At 68.0% G+C, this 21,143-nt stretch overlaps 1 protein-coding gene across 2 annotated transcripts in view; it reads right to left on the bottom strand.

The window, feature by feature from the left end:
• Nucleotides 1-4,568, bottom strand: part of DNMT3A (DNA methyltransferase 3 alpha) — a 54,163-nt gene extending 49,595 nt beyond the window's left edge. For both annotated transcript variants that reach the window (XM_066547686.1, XM_066547687.1), the window contains exons 1-2: nucleotides 4,033-4,568; nucleotides 365-533 (exon numbers count right to left, since the gene is read on the bottom strand). In XM_066547686.1, the coding sequence (XP_066403783.1) occupies nucleotides 365-433 (69 nt within the window). In that variant the 5' untranslated portion in view covers nucleotides 434-533; nucleotides 4,033-4,568. The remainder of the gene's footprint in view (nucleotides 1-364; nucleotides 534-4,032) is intronic.
• Nucleotides 4,569-21,143: the final 16,575 nt, after the last annotated feature.

The following is a 21,143-nucleotide window of genomic DNA, read 5'->3' as shown; positions in this document are numbered from 1 at the left end:
CCCGCTTCCCCCGTTCCCCTCCGCCCTGCGGCACCGGGGGCCCCGCGCCCCCTTCTCCTGCCGGCCGGGAAGGAGCTGAGCCCCGGAGCCCCCGGGCCGGGAAGCAGCCGAGCCCCGGAGCCCCCGGGCCGGGAAAGAGCCGAGCCCCGGAGCCCCCGGCCAGGATGGAGCCGAGCCCCGGAGCCCCCGGCCAGGATGGAGCTGAGCCCCGGAGCCCCCGGGCCGGGAAGCAGCCCAGCCCCGGAGCCCCCGGGCCGGGAAGCAGCCCAGCCCCGGAGCCCCCGGGCCGCGCTCCCCCGGGATGTGCCGAGCCCCCGCAGCCCCGGAGCGGGACCGGGCCGTAGCGAGCGGGACCGGGCCGTACCTTGTGCGTGTCGAGCGCCTCGCGGCTGGGCGCGGGGCTGCCGGTGTCCAGGCTCCCGCTGGACGGCATGGTGGGGCCGGGGGCCGCCGCCTGTCAGCACCGGAGCGGAGCCCGCTGCGCTCGGAGGGTCCCGCAGCCGTCCCCCGCCGCTGCTTGGATGCTGCTGGCCCTGCGGGGAGAGCGGAGGGACGCGGGTCAGGGGCTGCTCCCGCCCCGCCGCCCCCGGCCCGGCCCCAGCCCCGGCAATTATTAACGTGCCACAGCCTTGACTCGGCCGGGCTGGGCTCCTGCCCCGCCAGTGCCCCGCACGGTGCCCGAGAACAGCCCGGCCCGGCCCGGGCTGCGGGGTGAGGGTCAGGGGTACAGGGGGAACAGGGGATGCAGGGTGAGGCTCAGGGGTGCGGGGTGAGAGGGGCACAGAGGGTGTGGGGTGAGGGTCAGGGTGAGGGGTGCACAGTGTGGGTCAGGGGGGGAACAGGGGGTGCAGGGTGTGGGTCGGGGGGGAACAGGGGGTGCAGGGTGAGGGTCAGGGTGAGGGGTGCACAGTGTGGGTCGGGGGGGAACAGGGGGTGCAGGGTGAGGGTCAGGGTGAGGGGTGCACAGTGTGGGTCAGGGGTGCAGGGTGAGGGTCAGGGGGGAACAGGGGGTGCAGGGTGAGGGTCAAGGATGCGGGATACACAATGTGGGTGAGGGGTGCGGGGTGAGGAGTGTGGGGTGAGGGGTGCACAGCATGGGGTGCAGCGTGTGGCACAGGGGGCACGGTGTGAGGTGTGGGGAGCACACAGGGATGCAGCTGTGGGGCACAGTGTCCATGGTGTGGGGTGCAGCTCTGGGGCACAGTGCCCATGGTGTGGAGTGCTGGGCCCATGGCATGGGGTACAGCTGTGGGGCACAGTGTACACAGTGTGGGGCACAGGGTGTGGGGTGCAGCTCTGGGGCACAGTGCCCATGGCGTGGGGTGCAGTATGTGGAGCACAGTGCCCATGGTGTGGGGCACAGTGCCCATGGTGTGGGGTGCAGCTCTAGGGCACAGGGCCCATGGTGTGGGGTGCAGGGTATGGGGCGCAGTTCTGGGGCACAGGGCCCATGGTGTGGGGTGCAGCTGTGGGTCCGGGGTGCAGGGCACAGGGTGCATAGTGTGGTGCAGGGCACCCAGCACCCGATGCTCAGTGTGGGGTGCCCTTTGCACAGCATGGGGTGCCCAGTGCATGTTTTGGAGTGCATTGTGCACCTTGTGAGCAGTGTGGGGTACAAGGGGTGCAGGGTGCAGGGTGTGTGGGGTGCAGGACACACTGCAGGGGCACAGGGCAGGGTTTGGGGTGCAGGGTGCACACTGTGGGGTGCAGGACATGCTGTGGGGGCACAGGGCAGGGTTTGGGGTGCAGGGTGTGTGGGGTGCAGGACACACTGCAGGGGCACAGGGCAGGGTTTGGGGTGCAGGGTGCACACTGTGGGGTGCAGGACACGCTGTGGGGGCACAGGGCAGGGTTTGGGGTGCAGGGTGTGTGGGGTGCAGGACACACTGCAGGGGCACAGGGCAGGGTTTGGGGTGCAGGGTGCACACTGTGGGGTGCAGGACGCGCTGTGGGGGCACAGGGCAGGGTTTGGGGTGCAGGGTGTGTGGGGTGCAGGACACGCTGTGGGGGCACAGGGCAGGGTTTGGGGTGCAGGGTGTGTGGGGTGCAGGACGCGCTGTGGGGGCACAGGGCAGGGTTTGGGGTGCAGGGTGTGTGGGGTGCAGGACACGCTGTGGGGGCACAGGGCAGGGTTTGGGGTGCAGGGTGCACACTGTGGGGTGCAGGACGCGCTGTGGGGGCACAGGGCAGGGTTTGGGGTGCAGGGTGTGTGGGGTGCAGGACACGCTGTGGGGGCACAGGGCAGGGTTTGGGGTGCAGGGTGTGTGGGGTGCAGGACGCGCTGTGGGGGCACAGGGCAGGGTTTGGGGTGCAGGGTGTGTGGGGTGCAGGACGCGCTGTGGGGGCACAGGGCAGGGTTTGGGGTGCAGGGTGCACACTGTGGGGTGCAGGACACGCTGTGGGGGCACAGGGCAGGGTTTGGGGTGCAGGGTGCACACTATGGGGTGCAGGACACACTGCAGGGGCACAGGGCAGGGTTTGGGGTGCAGGGTGCACACTGTGGGGTACCAGGCACAGGGTCTGCACGGTGCAGGATGTGCGGGGTGCTGGCAGTGCCATCACCTGCAGGGTTCTGGGGTGCCAAGGGTGCGGACGGGGGGGCCCAGCGCTGCCTGGGGGCGCAGGGGGGATGCAGGGTGTGGGTGCCGGCTGCAGGGGGACGGACGCTGGCTGCGGGCTCCGGGGGGTGCCGGCTGTGCGGGACGGGGCGCGGGGTGCGGGGTGCGGGGTCTGGGGTGCGCGGTGCTGCCTGCGGGGTCCGGGGGCCGCATGCGGGGGGCCGGGGGGGAGGCGCCAGCCGGCACCTGTTGCTATGGCAAACGCTGCATTCGCCATGGCCGGGGCTGCTGTTGCCTTTGGCACCGGAGCTGCAATTTGTTTCTAGAGCTTTCCAGCCGCAGCCGTTCCCAGCGGCGGGCGGGGGGCTCGGGCGGGGGCTCGGGGGGGCCGGGGCGGGCAGGGCGCCGCTCTCGGCACCGCTCCCAGCCCAGGGCATCCCCCCGGCCCGCGGCCGGAGCTGCTGGGGGGCTGCAGGGGGGGCCGGGGGGCTGCAGCCGCCCCCCGAGACAGCCCTCCGGGATTTGGGGCGCTGGGGGATAGATGGGGGAGCTCATCCCCCCTGCCCCAGTGCCCCCTGAACGGCCCCTCCCGCGGGCTGGGCTGGGCTGGGCTGGGGGGAGGAGGAGGAGGAGGAGGGCAGGGGGAGTGGGTGGTGGGCGCAGGCTGGGGGTGGAGGGTTGGGGTGCGGGACCTGGGGGTGCAGGGTTGAGGCTGCGGGGTGCACGCTGCTCCCCAAGCCCGGCGGGCGCTGGGGGGACTCCCCGGCCCCTTCCCTCCTCAGCCCGGGGAGCCCCCGGGGAAGCCGCGGTCCCCTTGGTGACACAGCGCTGCCAGCCCACGCCAGCGCCCCGCGGGCACGCTCGGCCCGGAATTTGCCCCTGGGCACCGGGATGCCGCCCCCCGGTGAGGGGCCGGGGCTGGCACCCCCCGCACCCCCAGACCACCGCTACTGCCCCCTGTCAGCGGCGGTGCCACCAGCCAGCCGCACGGCACGGCACGGCACGGCACGGCACGGCACGGCACGGCACGGCACGGCACGGCACGGCACGGCACGGCACGGCACGGCGCGGCACGGCCGGACACGTGCAGCGGGAAGCACCGGGGACACCGCGGCTGCACCGGGCACCTCGGGGGATCCCCGGCCGCGCTCGGGGGGGGTCCCGAGCCGGGGGTCTTCGCCGTGCAGCCCCCGGTCCCCCAGGGCAGCGCGGACCCTCCGGCAGCCCCGGGGACCGGCCGAGCCCCCCCTCCCCGGCCGAGCCCGCTCGGCGCTGCTGGCGGCTTTGATTCGCTTCCAGCCAACATGGTCTCCGAACGCTCTAAAAATAGTTGTTGTGCGCACAAACCCCGCGGCAGGCAGCGAGCCCCGGCCGCCGAACAAAGCCGGGAACCGCCGCGGCCCGGCCGCCTCCCGCTGCCCGCCCCATCCCGGAGGGGCCCGGCGGGACCCGGCCCCGCTCCCCGCGCTCTTACCGGCTGCGCTCGCCCGGGACGGCACGGGACGGCACGGGATGGCCCGGGGGGCTCGGCGGCACCGTGGCCTCGGCTCAGGCCGCCGGCACCGGCCTCGGCGGCATCCCCCGGCCGCGGTCACGGAGCCCGCCCGGTGCTCCGGTGCTCCGGTAGCGGCCGGCGGCCCCCGTGGGCGGCCGGTGTGTCCCCGGTGGCGGCGGCGCTGCCCGGGGGCCCCGGCGGTGCCGCTGCCGCACGGCAGGAGCGGCGAGTCACGCTCGGCGCGGCGGCAGAGGCGTTCCGAAGTAGGTTACCTGCGCCGGCTGGGCGAGACACGCGGCAGCCACCGGCACGAAAATGGAAAACCCACCCGAAATCCCGCCTTTTTTCTTTTTTTTTTTTTCCCCTTTTTTTCTTTTCTTTTTTTTTTTTTTTTAATATATATTTCGGGACCTCGGCGGTGCCGTGCCGCAGCCGGGAGCCTGCAGGGACCTAACCGGCCATTTTAGGTGACGGCGAGCGGGGTCCCCCCCGCAGCCCCCCGTGCCGGTGGGACACCGTCACCGCAGTGTCCCCCCCCCGGCCCGCCCCGTCCCGAGGTGACCCCGCGAGCGGCGGTGACACCCCCGCCTTGGCCGGGGTCCCCCGTGCGCCGGCGGCCGTGGGGACGCACGAGGGACCCCGGCCAAGCGCCTCTCCTGTGACAAGTGCCGCAGCGTATTATTATTGTTGTTGTCACTTTGAGTCACTGCCACCGCCGCGCTCCTCCTCCTCCTCCTCCTCCTCCTCCTTCTCCTCCTCCTCCTCCTCCTCCTTGCCAGCAGCACGGAACGGCTCCGGGATTGACTCAGAGAGGGGACAGGAGCGGCGGCCGTGAGTCACCCCCAGCCTCTGCGCCCCCCAAACCCCTGAGTCACCCCCGAGCCCCCCTCGGCGTGGGTGCTGCTGCCGGGGCGGGCAGGATCAGGGTGGGCGTCCCCGGGCTACGCAATTTGGCCTCCGACAGATGGCTGTGCCCAAAGCGCCGTGGCCTTGACCTCGTCTCCGGGGCTTAAATTTAGGGGTGAAATATTTGGCCCCTGCGGGAGGGGGGCCTGGACACGCGTGCCACAGCTCTGGGAGCCGCCGGTACCCGGGGGACTCGTGGGGTGAAGTGCCAGTGAGAGCTGGGGTGATCCTAAAAATACTAAAAATACACCTGGCCTGGAGGGGACCCCTGGGGCGCTCAGCAGCACTGAGCAAACCCTGTGGTGCACCCCAAGGATGGAGTCACTGCACCCCATGGCACCCCAAGGATGGAGTCACTGCACCCCACGGCACCCCTACATCCCACAGCACCCCAGGGAGTGATTCCTGCACCCCATGGCACCCCAAGGATGGAGTCACTGCACCCCATGGCACCCCAAGGATGGAGTCACTGCACCCATGGCACCCCTACATCCCACAGCACCCCAGGGAGTGATTCCTGCACCCCACAGCACCCCAAGGATGGAGTCACTGCACCCCACAGCATCCCAAGGATGGAGTCACTGCACCCAGGGCACCCCAAGGATGGAGTCACTGCACCCCACAGCACCCCAAGGATGGAGTCACTGCACCCAGGGCACCCCAAGGATGGAGTCACTGCACCCCACAGCACCCCAAGGATGGAGTCACTGCACCCAGGGCACCCCAAGGATGGAGTCACTGCACCCCATGGCACCCCAAGGATGGAGTCACTGCACCCATGGCACCCCTACATCCCACAGCACCCCAGGGAGTGATTCCTGCACCCCATGGCACCCCAAGGATGGAGTCACTGCACGCATGGCACCCCAGGGAGTGGTTCCTACACCCCATGACACTTCTGCACCCCATGGCACCCCAGGGTGTGATTTCTGCACCCCACAGCACCTTGGAGAGTGATTCACTGCACCCCAAGGATGGAGTCACTACATCCCATAGCACCCCAAGTATGGAGTCACTGCACCCCATGGCACCCCAGGGATGGAGTCACTGTACCCCATGGCACCCCCTGACACCTCAGGGTGTGATTCCTGCACCCCACAGCACCCCAGGGAGTGATTCACTGCACCCCATGGCACCCCAAGGATGGAGTCACTGCACCCATAGCACCCCTGGGAGTGATTCACTGCACCCCATGGCACCCGTGCACCCTATAGCACCCCAGGGAGTGATTCCAGCACCTCAAAGCACCCCAGGGTGTGATTCACTGCACCCCAAAGCACCCTAGGGTGTGATTCACTGCACCCCAAAGCACCCCAGGGAGTGATCTCCTGCACTCCAGGGCACCACAGCACTCCAAAGAGTCAATCCCAGCACCCCACAGAGTCAATCCCAGCACCCCATGAACAATCCCAGCACCCCATGGACAATCCCAGCACCCCACAGAGTCAATCCCAGCACCCCATGAACAATCCCAGCACCCCATGGCACCCCAGGACCAGGCCCTGCCCTGCTCCACACCACAGCCGAGGGCAGGCACAGCCCCACAGCCAGAGCAGCACCAACCTGCCCAGGGCATGGGCGGGGATAATGGGATGGGGTGGGATGGGGTGGGATATTATGGGGTGGGATGGGATTTTATGCGGTGTTATGGGGTGGGATGTGGTGGGATGGGTTGTTATGAGGTGGGATGGGATGGGATGTTCTGGGGTGTTATGTGGTGTTATGGAGTATTATGGGGTGTTCTGGGGTGTTATGGGTTGTTATGTGGTGTTATAGGGTGTTATGGGTTGTTATAAGGTGTTATGGGGTGGAATGGGTTGTTATGGGGTGTTACAGGGTGTTATAGGGTGTTATGGGTTGTTATAGGGTGTTCTGGGGTGTTATGGGTTGTTATGTGGTGTTATAGAGTGTTATGGGTTGTTATAGGGTGTTATGGGTTGTTATAAGGTGTTATGGGGTGGGATGGGTTGTTATGGGGTGGGATGGGTTGTTATGGGGTGTTATGGGTTGTTATAGGGTGTTCTGGGGTGTTATGGGTTGTTATGTGGTGTTATAGAGTGTTATGGGTTGTTATAAGGTGTTATGGGTTGTTATGGGGTGTTATAGGGTTTTATACAGTGTTATGGGGTGTTATGGGTTGTTATAGGGTGTTATGCAGTGTTCTGGGGTGTTCTGGGGTGTTCTGGGATGTTCTGGGGTGTTCTGGGGTGGGATGGGACAGTGAGGTGTGTGGCACCCCTGTGGCAGGCTGTGGCCAGCCCTGCAGGTGGGACAGGGTGGATGGGGCCAGGGGATCCCGCAGGGGCTGCTGCAGCACCGGGAACGCCCCGTGCTCTGTTACCCTCTGTTACCGGGGAGAAAACCCGGGAGATGACCTGATCCCGGTGGGCAGAGCCTGGGGCAGGGCTGGGAGCCGAGCTGGAGCCGTGCTCAGCAGGACAGGCCCGACACCGCAGGGACAGGTCCGACACCGTGGGTACAGGCCCGACACCGTGGGTAAAGGCCCGACACCGCGGGGACAGGCCCGACACCGTGGGGACAGGCCCGACACCGCAGGGACAGGCCCGACACCGCGGGGACAGGTCTGACACCGTGGGGACAGGCCCGACACCGTGGGGACAGGTCCGACACCGCAGGGACAGGTCTGACACCGTGGGTACAGGCCCGACCCCACAGGGACAGGCCCGACACCGCAGGGAGAGGCCCGACACCGAGGGAACAGGCCCGACACCGCAGGGAGAGGCCCGAAACCGCAGGGAGAGGCCCGACACCGTGGGGACAGGTCCGACACCGCGGGGACAGGCCCGACACCGTGGGGACAGGCCCGACACCGTGGGGACAGGCCCGACACCGTGGGGACAGGTCCGACACCGCGGGAACAGGTCCGACACCGTGGGGACAGGCCCGACACCGTGGGGACAGGCCCGACACCGTGGGGACAGGTCCGACACCGCGGGGACAGGTCCGACACCGTGGGGACAGGCCCGACACCGTGGGGACAGGCCCGACACCGCGGGGACAGGTCCGACACCGTGGGGACAGGCCCGACACCATGGGTACAGGCCCGACACCGCAGGGACAGGCCCGACACCGAGGGAACAGGCCCGACACCGTGGGGACAGGCCCGACACCGCAGGGACAGGCCCGACACCGCGGGGACAGGCCCGACACCGAGGGAACAGGCCCGACACCGCGGGGACAGGCCCGACACCACAGGGACAGGCCCGACACCGCGGGGACAGGCCCGACACTGTGGGGACAGGCCTGACACTGTGGGTACAGGCCCGACACCGTGGGGACAGGCCCGACACTGTGGGGACAGGCCCGACACCGTGGGTACAGGCCCGACACCACAGGGACAGGCCCGACACCGTGGGGACAGGCCCGACACTGTGGGGACAGGCCCGACACCGTGGGGACAGGCCTGACACTGCAAGGACCGGCCCGACACCGAGGGGACAGGCCTGACACTGCAAGGACCGGCCCGACACCGTGGGGACAGGCCTGACACTGCAAGGACCGGCCCGACACCGAGGGGACAGGCCTGACACTGCAAGGACCGGCCCAGCCCAGCACCGGGGCAGAGGGATGGGGCAGTGCTGGGGGAGCGGAGCCTGCCAAGGGTTCCTCCTGGGCTGGGAGGGAAACTAAGCGGGGCCTGGAGCCATCCCAGCAAACCCAAACCCATCCCAAGGCGTGGAGCCATCCCACCAAACCCAAACTAGGCCCTGGAGGCATCCCACCAAACACAAACCCAAACCCAAACCCTGCCAGGGCCTGGAGCCATCCCACCAAACCTATCCCAGCAAACCCTGGAGCCATCCCACCAAACCCAAACCCAAACCCTGCCAGGGCCTGGAGCCATCCCACCAAACCCAAACCCAAACCCTGCCAGGGCCTGGAGCCATCCCACCAACCCCAAACCCATCGCAGGGCCTGGAGCCATCCCAGCAAACCCAAACCCATTGCAGGGCCTGGAGCCATCCCACCAACCCCAAACCCATCACAGGGCCTGGAGCCATTCCAGCAAACCCAAAGCCAAACTCAAACTCAATCTAAGGCCTGGAGCCATCCCACCAAACCCATCACAGGGCCTGGAGACATCCCAGCAAACCCAAACCTAAACCCAAACCCATTGCAAGCCCTGGAGCCATCCCACTAAACCCAAACCCATTGCAGGCCCTGGAGCCATCCCACTAAACCCAAACTCAAACCCATCCCATGCCCCGGAGCCACCCCAGCACACCCAAGCTGTGCCGTGCCATGCTGTGGCACACGCGTGCCTGGCACGCTCCCGTGGCACCTGCCAGCCCACGCGCTGCCCCGGGGCACCGCGCCCTGCTGTGGGAAGGGGTGCGCCAAGAGAAAACTGGGATGTGCCAAAAGAAAACTGGGATGGGCCAAAATAAAATAAAAATAAAACTGGGATGGGCCAAAATAAAACTTCCTGCACGAAATCCACTGCCTGAGGGTCTGCGAGTGGCTGGCCTGGCACGGCGTGGCGTAGCACAGTGCAGAGTGGCACAGCATGGCACAGCATGGCACAGCATGGCACGGGGCTGGGGGCACAGCCGTGGCTGCCACCGGATTGCAGGGACATGGATAGCCAGGGTCATCGGGGGACACCGGGATGCACCAGGACACACCGGGACACACCAGGACACACACTGGGATACACTGATACACTGGGACACACCAGGACACACCAGGACACACACTGGGATACACTGATACACTGGGACACACCAGGATGCACCAGGACACACACTGGGATGCACCAGGACACACCAGGAAGTGCCGGGACACACCAGGATGCACCAGGACTCACCAGGACACACCAGGACACACCAGGACACACTGGATGCACTGGGACACACCAGGACACACCGGGACACACTGGGATGCACCGGGACACACCAGGATGCACCGGGATGAACCAGGAGACACCAGAACACACTGGGACACACCAGGACACACACTGGGATACACTGGGACACACCAGGATGCACCAGGACACACCAGGACCCACCGGGATGCACCAGGACTCACCGGGACACACCAGGACACACTGGATGCACTGGGACACACCAGGACACAACAGGATGCACCGGGATGCACTGGGACACAATGGGACACACCAGGACACACCGGGATGCACCAGGACACACCGGGACACACCAGGACACACACTGGGATACACCAGGACACACCAGGATGCACCGGGATGCACCGGGACTCACTGGGATGCACTGGGGACACACCAGGACACACCAGGATACACCAGGAGGCACTGGGACACTCCGGGACACACCGCACTGCACTGGGACCCACCAGGATGAACCAGGAGACACCAGGACACACCGGGATGCACTGGGACACACCGGGACCCACCGGTATGCACTGGGACACTCCGGGACCCACTGGTATGCACCAGGACACATCGGGACACAGTGGGATCCACTGGGACACACTGGGATGCACTGGGACACACCAGGATGCACCAGAATGCACTGGGACACACCAGGCCTGCCAGCAGGCACCAGCATGGTGCTGTTCCTCAAGGGAGCAGAAGCTGCTCCTTGTCACCAAAGCAGCTCGGTGTCACCAAAGCTGCTCCATGTCACAGAACTGCTCCCCTGGGAAGTTTGGAGCTGACTCAGCACAGGGGGCCGGAGCTGCCAGAGCTGCCGGAGCAGCGGGGCCGGTCCCACCCCAACCCGGGGCTCCCGGGGGGCTCCCGGGGGTCACTGCCACCACGGGATGTGGCCGCTGGTGTGGCAGCCAGCACGGAACTCGGCCGGTCCCGCGGTGACACCGGCGACGTCACACAAAGGGCAGAAAGAGGAACCGGGGGAGGAGGAAAATCTCATTTGGCCGCAGGTTTGCGCAGGCGAAACACCCCGGAAAGCAAAGCGGGGGGAGGAAACGGCGGTGGGAGGGAAAGGGAGAGGGGGAAGGAGGAGGGAGAGAGAGGGGAAGTGAGGGGGAAGGGAGACAGCGGGGAAGTGGGAAGGGAAGTGGGGAGGGAGTGGGAAGGGAAGTGGGGAGGGGGAAGTGAGTGGGATGGGCGAGGAGCAAGAAGGAAGGGAAAAGCAAAAAGGGAAGGGAAAAGCAGAAAGGAAAGGGAAATGATGGGGAAGGGGGAAGGAAGAGAGAGATGGGAAGCCAGAGGGGCAGGGGAGTGAGAGGGGAGTGGGAAGTGAGCAGGAAGGGGGAAGTGAGAGGGAAAGGGAAGGGGAAAATAAGGAGGAAGGGGGAAGTGAGAGGGAGAGGGGAGTGGGAAGTGAGCAGGAAGGGGGAAGTGAAAGAGAAAATGAGCAGGAAGGGGGAAGTGAGAGGGAAAGGGAAGGGGAAAATGAACAGGAAGGGGAAAGCGAGAGATGGAAAATGAGCAGGGAGGGGGAAGTGATGAGGAAGTGGGCAGTGAGTGGGAAGGGCAGAGGGAGAGGGAAAGGGAGAGGGAAAGGATGAGGGAAGGGGGAGAAGGAACAGGGAAGGGGAGAGGGTGAAGGGAGAGGGAAGGGGAAGGAGCCGGGCCCAGCGCGGGGAGCAGAGCGGGCAGGCCGAGCACCCCCAGCCCCGGCAGGCCCGGCCCGGCCGCCCCCGCCCGCGGGCCCCGCGGCGCTGCGCCTCCCCCGGGAGGGGAATTTTGGTGCAAAATCCCCCAAGTTCGGGCAAGGCCGGCCCGGCTCGGCCGCTCCCCCGGGGGCCCTGCCGCGGGCAGGGCACGGGCGGCCGCGGCCCCGCGTCCCCCCGGGGGGCACACGGCGGTGACACCGCGGGCCGGGAGGGGACCGGGGGGACAGCCGGCGGTGCCACCGGGCCCCGCTGCCCTTCAGCCGCCCGCGCCGCGCTCAAGGACACGGCGGCGCCGCGGGGGCCGGGCCGGCCGGGCCGCGCGGCCACCCCCGCTCGCACGGCCGGGCCGAGCGGGGCCGGGCCGGGCGGGGGCGGCGCGGGGCCGGGGGGGCCCGGCGGGCCCGGCCCTGCCGTGTTTTCCTGCCGCGGGCCCGGGACGGCGGTCACACCGGGGCCGCGCCGGGCCGGGCCGAGCCCCGCCGAGCCCTGCCGGAGGGAGCCGAAGTGCGCCGGGGGGAGCCGAACCTCGGCCGTGGGGACCCGAACCTCAGCCGCAGGGACCCGAACCCCCGCGGAGGAAGCCGAACCCCCTCCGGACGGGCCCGAGCCCTTCCGAAGGCACCACCCGAACAGAACCCGACGGGGCTGGACCGAGCCGAGCGGAGCCGAACCGCGCCGAACGCATCAGCCGACTGAACCGAACGCAGCCGAGCGGACGCGAGCGCGCCCGAGCGGAGCCGGGCCGGGCCGGCGGTGCCGGTGCCGCTGTCCCGCTGTCCCGCTGTCCCGCTGTCCCGCTGTCCCGCTGTCCCGCTGTCCCGGTTACCTGGGCCGCTGCGGGCCCGGCGCAGAGCCCCGCCGAGCCGTGCCGAGCCCCGCCGAGCCGCCGCCGCCGCTGCGCTGCCCGGCCAGGCCTCCTCCCGCAGCGCCGCCGCCTCCACTGCAGCACCGAGCCCGCCGCGCGGTCCTAGAGCCCGCCGGCAGCGCGCACCGGCACGGGCACGGGCACGGGCACGGCTCGGAGCGGCTCGGCACGGCACGGACACGGGAACGGGCACGGCACGGGCACGGCTCAGGGCATGGCACGGCTCGGAACGGGAACGGCACGGCACGGGCACGGCTCAGGACATGGCACAGCACGGCACGGCTTGGAACGGGAACAGCACGGGCACGGCACGGCACGGGCACAGCTCGGGGGATGGCATGGCATGGCATGGCATGGCACAGCTTGGCTTGACCCAGCACAGCCCTTGGTCCCACTTGGCTCGGCCTGGCACAGCACAGAATGCCTTGGCATGGCACAGCACAGCACGGCCTGGCTTGGCACAGCATGGAATGCCTTAGCATGGCACAGAGCTGAGCTGCTGCACCGGGGCAGGGACAGAGCCCGGTGCTAACACAAGGCGTGCCGTGCCAAGCTGTGCTGTGCCAAACCGAGCCTTGCTGGGCCAGGCCATGCCAAGGCATTCCGTGCTGTGCCAGGCCAGGCCGGGCCGAGCCAAGTGGGGCCAAGGGCTGTGCCGGGTCAAGCCAAGCTGTGCCAAGCTGAGCTGTGCCAGGCCAGGCCAGGCTGGTCTGAGCCAAGCCAAGCAGAGTCAAGGGCTGTGCAGTGCCAAGCCAAGCCAAGCTGTACTGTGCCAAGCCAAGTGTGGTCAAGAGCTGTTCAGTACCAAGGCATGCCAAGCCAGGCCAAGCCAAGCCAAGCCAGGCCAAGCCGGGCCGTGCCATGCCAAACCAATCCAATTGAATCTAATTGAATCCAATCCAAGCCAAGCCAAGCCAAGCCAAGCCAGGCCAAGCCAAGCCAGGCCATCCCTTCTCGCCAGTCCCTTGTCCCCACAGCGGTGCCAGCCGTGTCCCCGGTGCCAGCAGCACCCCTGGCACTGCCAGGACATCCTGGGGGCTCTGGCCCACCCCGGGGGCTGCAGGGACCCCTGGGTCCTGCCTGGGCAGGGGAGGCTGGGGGGGACCCCAGAGTGACCCTGGGGGCCCTCGGGGGTGGGTGGGGGGCACAGAGCCCTGGGGGTTCCAGTGGGCACAGACCCACAGCAGCACCCAGGGCTGGGGGGCACAGAGACCCCGGGATTCCAGATCCACAGAGACCCCTGGGGTTCCAGATCCACAGAGACCCCTGGGGTTCTCGATCCACAGGGATCCACAGGGATCCACAGGGATCCACAGCAGCACCCAGGGCTGGGGGGCACAGAGACCCCGGGATTCCAGATCCACAGAGACCCCTGGGGTTCCAGATCCACAGAGACCCCGGGATTCCAGATCCACAGAGACCCCTGGGGTTCTAGATCCACAGGGATCCACAGGGATCCACAGCAGCACCCAGAGCTGGGGGGGCACAGGGGCTCTCTGGGGAGGGGTTTCAGTTCCCTCTGATGGGCCTGGGGGGGCTGGGGAGCAGCAGGAGCAGGGCTGGGCTCTGAGAGATGGGCACTGCCAGGGGAACCCAGCTGGGCACTGCCTGGAGAGCTGGCACTGCCAGGAGAGCCCAAATGGGCACTGCCAGGGGAACCCAGCTGGGCACTGCCAGGGGAACCCAGCTGGGCACTGCCTGGAGAGCTGGCACTGCCAGGAGAGCCCAAATGGGCACTGCCAGGAGAGCCTAACTGGGCACTGCCAGGGGAACCCAGCTGGGCACTGCCAGGAGAGCTGGGCACTGCCAGGGAACCCAGCTGGGCACTGCCAGGGGAACCCAGCTGGGCACTGCCTGGAGAACCCAGCTGGGCTCAGAGCAGGGGACTCAGGGCTGGAGTTGGGGAGCTCTGGAGGAATGGGGGGCTCGGGGGGCTCAGAGGGCTAAAGACTGGGATTACTGGGATTGGGGAGCTCAGGGATAGGACTGGGGGCTCAAGGGGCTCAGGGCTGGGCCTGGGGAACTCCAGGGACCCCAGAGGAGCCGGGGGGGCTCCGGGGGCTCATGGGGTTCAGGGCTGGGCTTGGGGAGCTCAGGCAGCTCAGGGGGCTCAGGGTTGGCCTTGGGGAGCTCTGCAGACTGTGGGGGCTCAGGGGGCTCAGGGCTGGGCCTGGGGAGCTCCAGAGGCCCCAGAGGAGCTGTGGGCAGCTGCTGCTGCCGCTCCCAGCACCTGGCACAGGTGTTGTTTCAGTCCCCAAAAGCCTGGGTTTGATCCAGGCCCGGCAGGTGCTGAGGATGGGGGGACTTTGGGGGGACTCTCAGAGCGCCCAGCACCCCCTGGGCACCCCCTGGGCACCGCTGGGGCTGCCAGGCTGTGCCACAGAGCCTGGCAGGGGCTGGGCTGTGCCAGGAGCGAGTGCAGCCCCGAGAGGGGCCCCTGGGCAGGGCTGCCCTGGCCCTCCCTCCGTGCTGGAAGGCTCCTGGGGCACAGGGGGGCACTGCGGAATAGCGCATTAATTAACAATGCTAATTAACGGCAGCGGGTCCCTGCCGGGACGGGCCCTGCTGGGGATCCCGGCTGGGAAGGGGCAGAGCCCTGGCATTGATCCCCAGTCACACAGGCTGGGTCCTGCTGGGCTGGGACTGGGATTGACCCCCGGAGCCCGTGGGCTGGCTCCTAACAGGCTGGAATTGAATAAACCCTCAGATCCCATGGGCAGGGACTGGGATTGACCCCCTGAGCCCATGGGCGAGTCCTGGTGGGCTGGGATTAAACCCTCAAATCGCATGGACAGGGTCCTGGTGTGCTGGGATTGGGATTGAGCCCTCAAATCCCATGGGCAGGGATTGGGATTTACCCCCAGATCCCATGGATGAGTCCTGGTGTGCTGGGATTGGGATTGAGCCCTCAAATCCCATGAGCAGGGATTGGGATTTACCCCAAATCCCATGGGCTGGGGAACAGCCCCACACTGGGCTGGGCTGGGCAGAGGAGGAGGAGGAGGAGGAAGAGGAGGAGGAGGAGGGGGAGGAGGATGCCCATGGCTCATCCACCTTCCCCAGCAGGCCCTGCTGTCCCCACGGTGTCCCCACAGTGTCCCCATGTCCCCAGAGCCACCCTGCCCCATAGGGGTGGCAGCTCCATCCCCTGCGGGCTGAGGAGCCCCATGGTGTCCCCAAGGTGTCCCCAAGGTGTCCCCATGGTGTCCCCAGGGTGTCCCCAAGGTGTCCCCATGGTGTCCCCATGGTGTCCCCAGGGTGTCCCCAAGGTGTCCCCAAGGTGTCCCCATGGTGTCCCCATTGTGTCCCCATGGTGTCCCCAAGGTGTCCCAATGGTGTCCCCATGGTGTCCCCATGGTGTCCCCAAGGTGTCCCCATGGTGTCCCCAGGGTGTCCCCAAGGTGTCCCCATGGTGTCCCCAGGGTGTCCCCAAGGTGTCCCCAAGGTGTCCCCATGGTGTCCCCATGGTGTCCCCAAGGTGTCCCCATGGTGTCCCCATTGTGTCCCCATGGTGTCCCCATGGTGTCCCCAGGGTGTCCCCATGGTGTCCCCAAGGTGTCCCAATGGTGTCCCCATGGTGTCCCCATGGTGTCCCCAAGGTGTCCCAATGGTGTCCCCAAGGTGTCCCCATGGTGTCCCCAAGGTGTCCCCATGGTGTCCCCAGGGTGTCCCCATGGTGTCCCCAAGGTGTCCCAATGGTGTCCCCATGGTGTCCCCATGGTGTCCCCAGGGTGTCCCCAAGGTGTCCCCATGGTGTCCCCAGGGTGTCCCCAGGGTGTCCCCAAGGTGTCCCCAAGGTGTCCCCATGGTGTCCCCATGGTGTCCCCAAGGTGTCCCCATGGTGTCCCCATTGTGTCCCCATGGTGTCCCCATGGTGTCCCCAGGGTGTCCCCATGGTGTCCCCATTGTGTCCCCATGGTGTCCCCAAGGTGTCCCCATGGTGTCCCCATTGTGTCCCCATTGTGTCCCCATGGTGTCCCCGTGGTGTCCCCAAGGTGTCCCCGTGGTGTCCCCGTGGTGTCCCCATGGTGTCCCCAAGGTGTCCCCGTGGTGTCCCCGTGGTGTCCCCGTGGTGTCCCCATGGTGTCCCCATGTCCCAGAGCCACCGTGCCCCCTGAGCAGCTCAGCCCCAGCGCTGTCACCCTGCCCGTGCAGGACGTGTCCCCTGCTGTCCCCAGGCAGTGTCCCCTGCCACCGCTGCTGCCACCCCCCCCCCGGGGTGTCCCTGGGGTCCCCCTCACTGGGACGCCCCCAGCCCAGCCCTGTCACTGCACCACGGTGACACGGTGACAGCTGCCAGGGCAGGGCCGGGCCCTGGGGCGGGATGGGATTAATTAAGGATTAATTAATCATGGCTGGAGGGCGGCTCCAAATTAAACCGGGCTGGTGACACGGCCTGGGAGCAGCTGGGGAGAGCTGGGGGCACCGTGTGGTGCTGTCACTGTGTGCCAGGGTGGCACCGTGTGCCAGGGTGTCACCGTGTGCTGGCAGTGTCACCGTGTGCCAGGGTGGCACCGTGTGCCAGGGTGGCACCATGTGCTGGGCAATGTCACCGTGTGCTGGGCACTGTAACCGTGTGCCAGGGTGGCACTGTGTACTGGCAGTGTCACTGTGTGCCAGGGTGGCACCGTGTGCTGGGCAATGTCACCATGTGCCAGGGTGGCACCGTGTGCTGGCAATGTCACCGTGTGCCAGGGTGTCACCGTGTGCTGGCAGTGTCACCGTGTGCTGGCAATGTCACCGTGTGCTGGCAGTGTCACCGTGTGCCAGGGTGTCACCGTGTGCTGGGCAATGTCACCGTGTGCTGGCAGTGTCACCGTGTGCCAGGCAGTGTCACTGTGTGCCAAGGTGGCACCATGTGCTGGGCAGTGTCACTGTGTGCCAGGATGTCACCGTGTGCTGGGCAGTGTCACTGTGTGCCAAGGTGGCACCATGTGCTGGGCAGTGTCACTGTGTGCCAGGATGTCACCGTGTGCCAGGCAGTGTCACTGTGTGCCAGGGCGGCACTTCTGTGCCAGGGTGGGGGTGACCTGGCCACCTGTGCCAGGCCCTGAGGTCACGGCTGTGGGGACACGGCTGCCAAGCTGAGCAGTGCCATGGGGCAGTGAGGGTGGCAGTGCTGGTGGCCAAGGGACAGTGACCCCGAGGGATGCAGGAGTGGTGCCACCACGGCCTGAGGGACCCCACAGGGACACAGGCATGGTGCCACCATGGCTCCGGTGACCAAGGGACACGGCTGTGACGGTCCCATGGCCAGAGGGATCCCGAGAGACGCAGCTGTGGTGGCATCGTGGCCCCAGGGCCCCCGAGCTGCTGGCACTGCCACTGCTGGGTGAGGTCACGGTGCCCTGTCCCACTGCCCTGTCCTGGTGCCATGTCCCAGTGCCAATCCCAGTACCACTCCCGGTTCCATGTCCTGGTGCTGTGTCCCGGTGCCACTCCTGATTCCATGTCCTGGTGCCCTGTCCCGGTGCCACTCCCGGTTCCCTGTCCCGGTGCCACTCCCGGTGCCCTGTCCCGGTTCCATGTCCCGGTTCCATGTCCCAGTGCCCTGTCCCGGTCCCACTCCCGGTGCCCTGTCCCGGTGCCACTCCCGGTTCCCTGTCCCGGTCCCACTCCCGGTGCCCTGTCCCGGTCCCACTCCCGGTGCCCTGTCCCGGTGCCCTGTCCCGGTCCCACTCCCGGTGCCCTGTCCCGGTGCCATTCCCGGTTCCATGTCCCGGTTCCCTGTCCCGGTGCCCTGTCCCGGTCCCACTCCCGGTGCCCTGTCCCGGTGCCCTGTCCCGGTGTCACTCCTGGTTCCATGTCCCGGTGCCCTGTCCCGGTCCCACTCCCGGTGCCCTGTCCCGGTGCCCTGTCCCGGTCCCACTCCCGGTGCCCTGTCCCGGTGCCACTCCCGGCGTGCTGCTGCCGCTGCCTGTGCCCGGGGAGGCTGAGCAGCTGCGGCGGTGCCCGCTGTCCCCGCTGTCCCTGCTGTCCCCGCTGTCCCCCCCGCCTGACCTGGTTTCCAGCTCCGAGCGCTCCCGGTTATGCAACCGCGGCCGGTTCCTCCCAGCAGAGATGGCCGCGGCCATCCCGGGCACCGCGGGCATCCCGAAGGGGCTCAGTGTCCCCAGGTGCCACCGGGGCTGGTGCCACCCCTGGCTGTGGGAGCGCTGCTGGCGGCACCGGGGGCAGGTGGCGGGCGGTGCCCTGTCCTTGGGGACACGGCGAGTGTCACTCGGAGCTGCGGTGCGGGCAGGGGCGGGCACAGCCTGGGGCTCCCGCACCTGCGGCCTCACCCGCCACACCCGTGCCACCCGTGGGCAGGAGGAGGAGGAGGAGGAGGAGGAGGAGGAGGGAGCTGGGATGAAGGGCAGGGGGGTCAGCAATGAAGGGATCGATCCGGGGGGCGCAGGGAGCAGCCCCGGGATCTGGCGCTGGCCCGAGCCCCCGGCCCCGTGTAGGGGGACACCGGGTGCACAGGGGGTCCCTGAGGACGCTTCGGGGTGCACAGAGATCCTGGGGTCTCCATGGGGTGTTTGGGGTGCCCGTGGTCTCCCTGGAGTGCTTGAGCTTTTGGGGCTCTCCATGGGGCACTTGGGGTCTTCAGGGTCTCTGTGGGGTTCCTGCAGCCTCCTAGGGGCGCATCAGACCCTGGGGTGTCCATGGGGCTCCAGGGGTCTCCATGGGGTTCCTGGGGTCTCCATGGGGTTCCTGGGGTCTCCGTGGGGCTCCTGGGGTCTCCGTGGGGCTCCTGGGGTGTCCATGGGGCTCCAGGGGTCTCCATGGGGTTCCTGGGGTCTCCGTGGGGTTCCTGGGGTCTCCGTGGGGTTCCTGGGGTGTCCATGGGGCCCCTGAGGTCTCCATGGGGTTCCTGGGGTGTCCATGGGGCTCCTGGGGTGTCCATGGGGCTCCTGGGGTCTCCGCGGGGCTGAGCAGGAGCCGCCCCTCCCCCTGCAGCTGGGAATAATCGGGATTAATTACGGCTCTAATGAGGTGTGAAAGGGTTACGGCCTGCGGGATGAGCAGCGGGCAGGGACACCGGGCGGGGACACCGGGCGGGGACACCGGGCCTGGCCGAGCCTGCACAGCCCCCCCGGCCCCGTGCGAGACCCTGACCGTGCGAGGGGGCCCCGGGCTGGGGCCGTGCCCACCCGGACCCCTCCGGCACCGCGGTGGCTTCGTGTCCCCAAAGGGAGCCTGGCAGGGACCCGGCTGGGCTGGGGACAGAGGGGACAGGGCAGGCGGCCCCCAGCGCGGTGCTGGCACGGGTGGGCACGGGTGGGAGGCGTGGCGGTGTCCCGGGGCTGCCACGGCGGCAGAGCCGGGTACAGACAGCGCTCAGCCCGCGGGCACTGCCCGGCCCTGCCCGGCCCGGCCCGGCCCGGGAGGGCTCGGGATCTTCCCCCCAGGATGTTTAACCCAAAAAACCAAAGGAGCTCCGGGCAGGGCGCAGGGCCGTGCCAAACCAGGGGACGCCCCCGTGCCCCCGCGGGTTCCCAGGGATGCGGCTCCTGCCGGGATGCGGGAGCGCTGGGGGAGGCTCCGGTGTCGGGCACGGCTGCTGGGGCTGCCGGGGGGTGCCGGGCATCACCCGTGGAGCCGGTACCGGCTGGGGCTGCCGGGGGGTGCCGGGCATCATCCGTGGAGCCGGTACCGGCTGGGGCTGCGGGGGGTGCCGGGCATCACCCGTGGAGCCGGTACCGGCTGGGGCTGCGGGGGGTGCCGGGCATCACCCGTGGAGCCGGTACCGGCTGGGGCTGCCGGGGGGTGCCGGGCATCACCCGTGGAGCCGGTACCGGCTGGGACCCGTCTGCGGCCCGGGCCGGGCCGGGTGGGGCTCAGCAGCGGCTCCGTGTCCGGGGCGGCGGCGGTGACACCGAGCCCGGGAGGAGTGCTGGAGGCTCTGTCACCATCCTGATGTCCCCGAGGCCAGGGTGTCCCCGCAGGCACTGGGGATTCTGTCACCACCCTGATGTCCCCAGGCCCGGGCTGTGCTGGCGGTTCTGTCACCCCCTTGATGTCCCCGAGGCCGCTCTCCCCGGCCAGATGTGCGGCTGTGCGGGGGGAGGGGGGAGCACATCTGGCAGCTGTGCCGGGCCCGAACACTGCGCGCTCTGTGCGGTGACCGCGGCCATGACCAATGCGGGATCTCCGGCTCCCGCAGCTGCTGCCGGCCCCGAGCAGCGCTTCCCAGGGAAACCTCGCTGCCCTTCCGCCATCAAATCCCCGCCTCTGCCACATGGCCAGGGGACAAGGCACCCCGCAGGGAGGAGATGGAGTTATTGAATATTTGGCGGATGACAGAACGCGGCTCCCTGCTCACGGGCTGCTGCTGCTGCTGCTGCTGGAATCGTTCCCCGCGATTACGGCATCGGCTGCGGCTCGCCAGCCGCTCATGGGGACAATCCTGGTCCCGGGGACAGTCCTGATGCTGGGGACAGTCCTGATGCTGGGGACAGTCCTTATCCTGGGGACAGTCCTGATACTGGGGACAGTCCTAATCCTGGGGACAATGCTGATCTTGGGGACAATGCTGCTCCCGAGGACAGTCCCGATCTTGGGGACAGTCTTGATCCCGGGGACAGTCCCGATCCTGGGGACAGTCTTGATCCTGGGGACAATGCTGCTCCCGAGGACAGTCCCGATCTTGGGGACAGTCCCAATCCTGGGGACAATCCTACTCCTGGGGCTCCCGGGGACAATCCTGCTCGTGGGTACAGCCCTGCTTTGGGGACAGCCCTGCTTTGGGGACAGC

This window comes from Molothrus aeneus, chromosome 3 (genome assembly GCF_037042795.1).
Source record: "Molothrus aeneus isolate 106 chromosome 3, BPBGC_Maene_1.0, whole genome shotgun sequence".
NCBI classification, from domain to species: domain Eukaryota; kingdom Metazoa; phylum Chordata; class Aves; order Passeriformes; family Icteridae; genus Molothrus; species Molothrus aeneus.
Note: the sequence above shows the minus strand (reverse complement) of the source record. Positions and strands in the feature narration are given on the sequence as shown.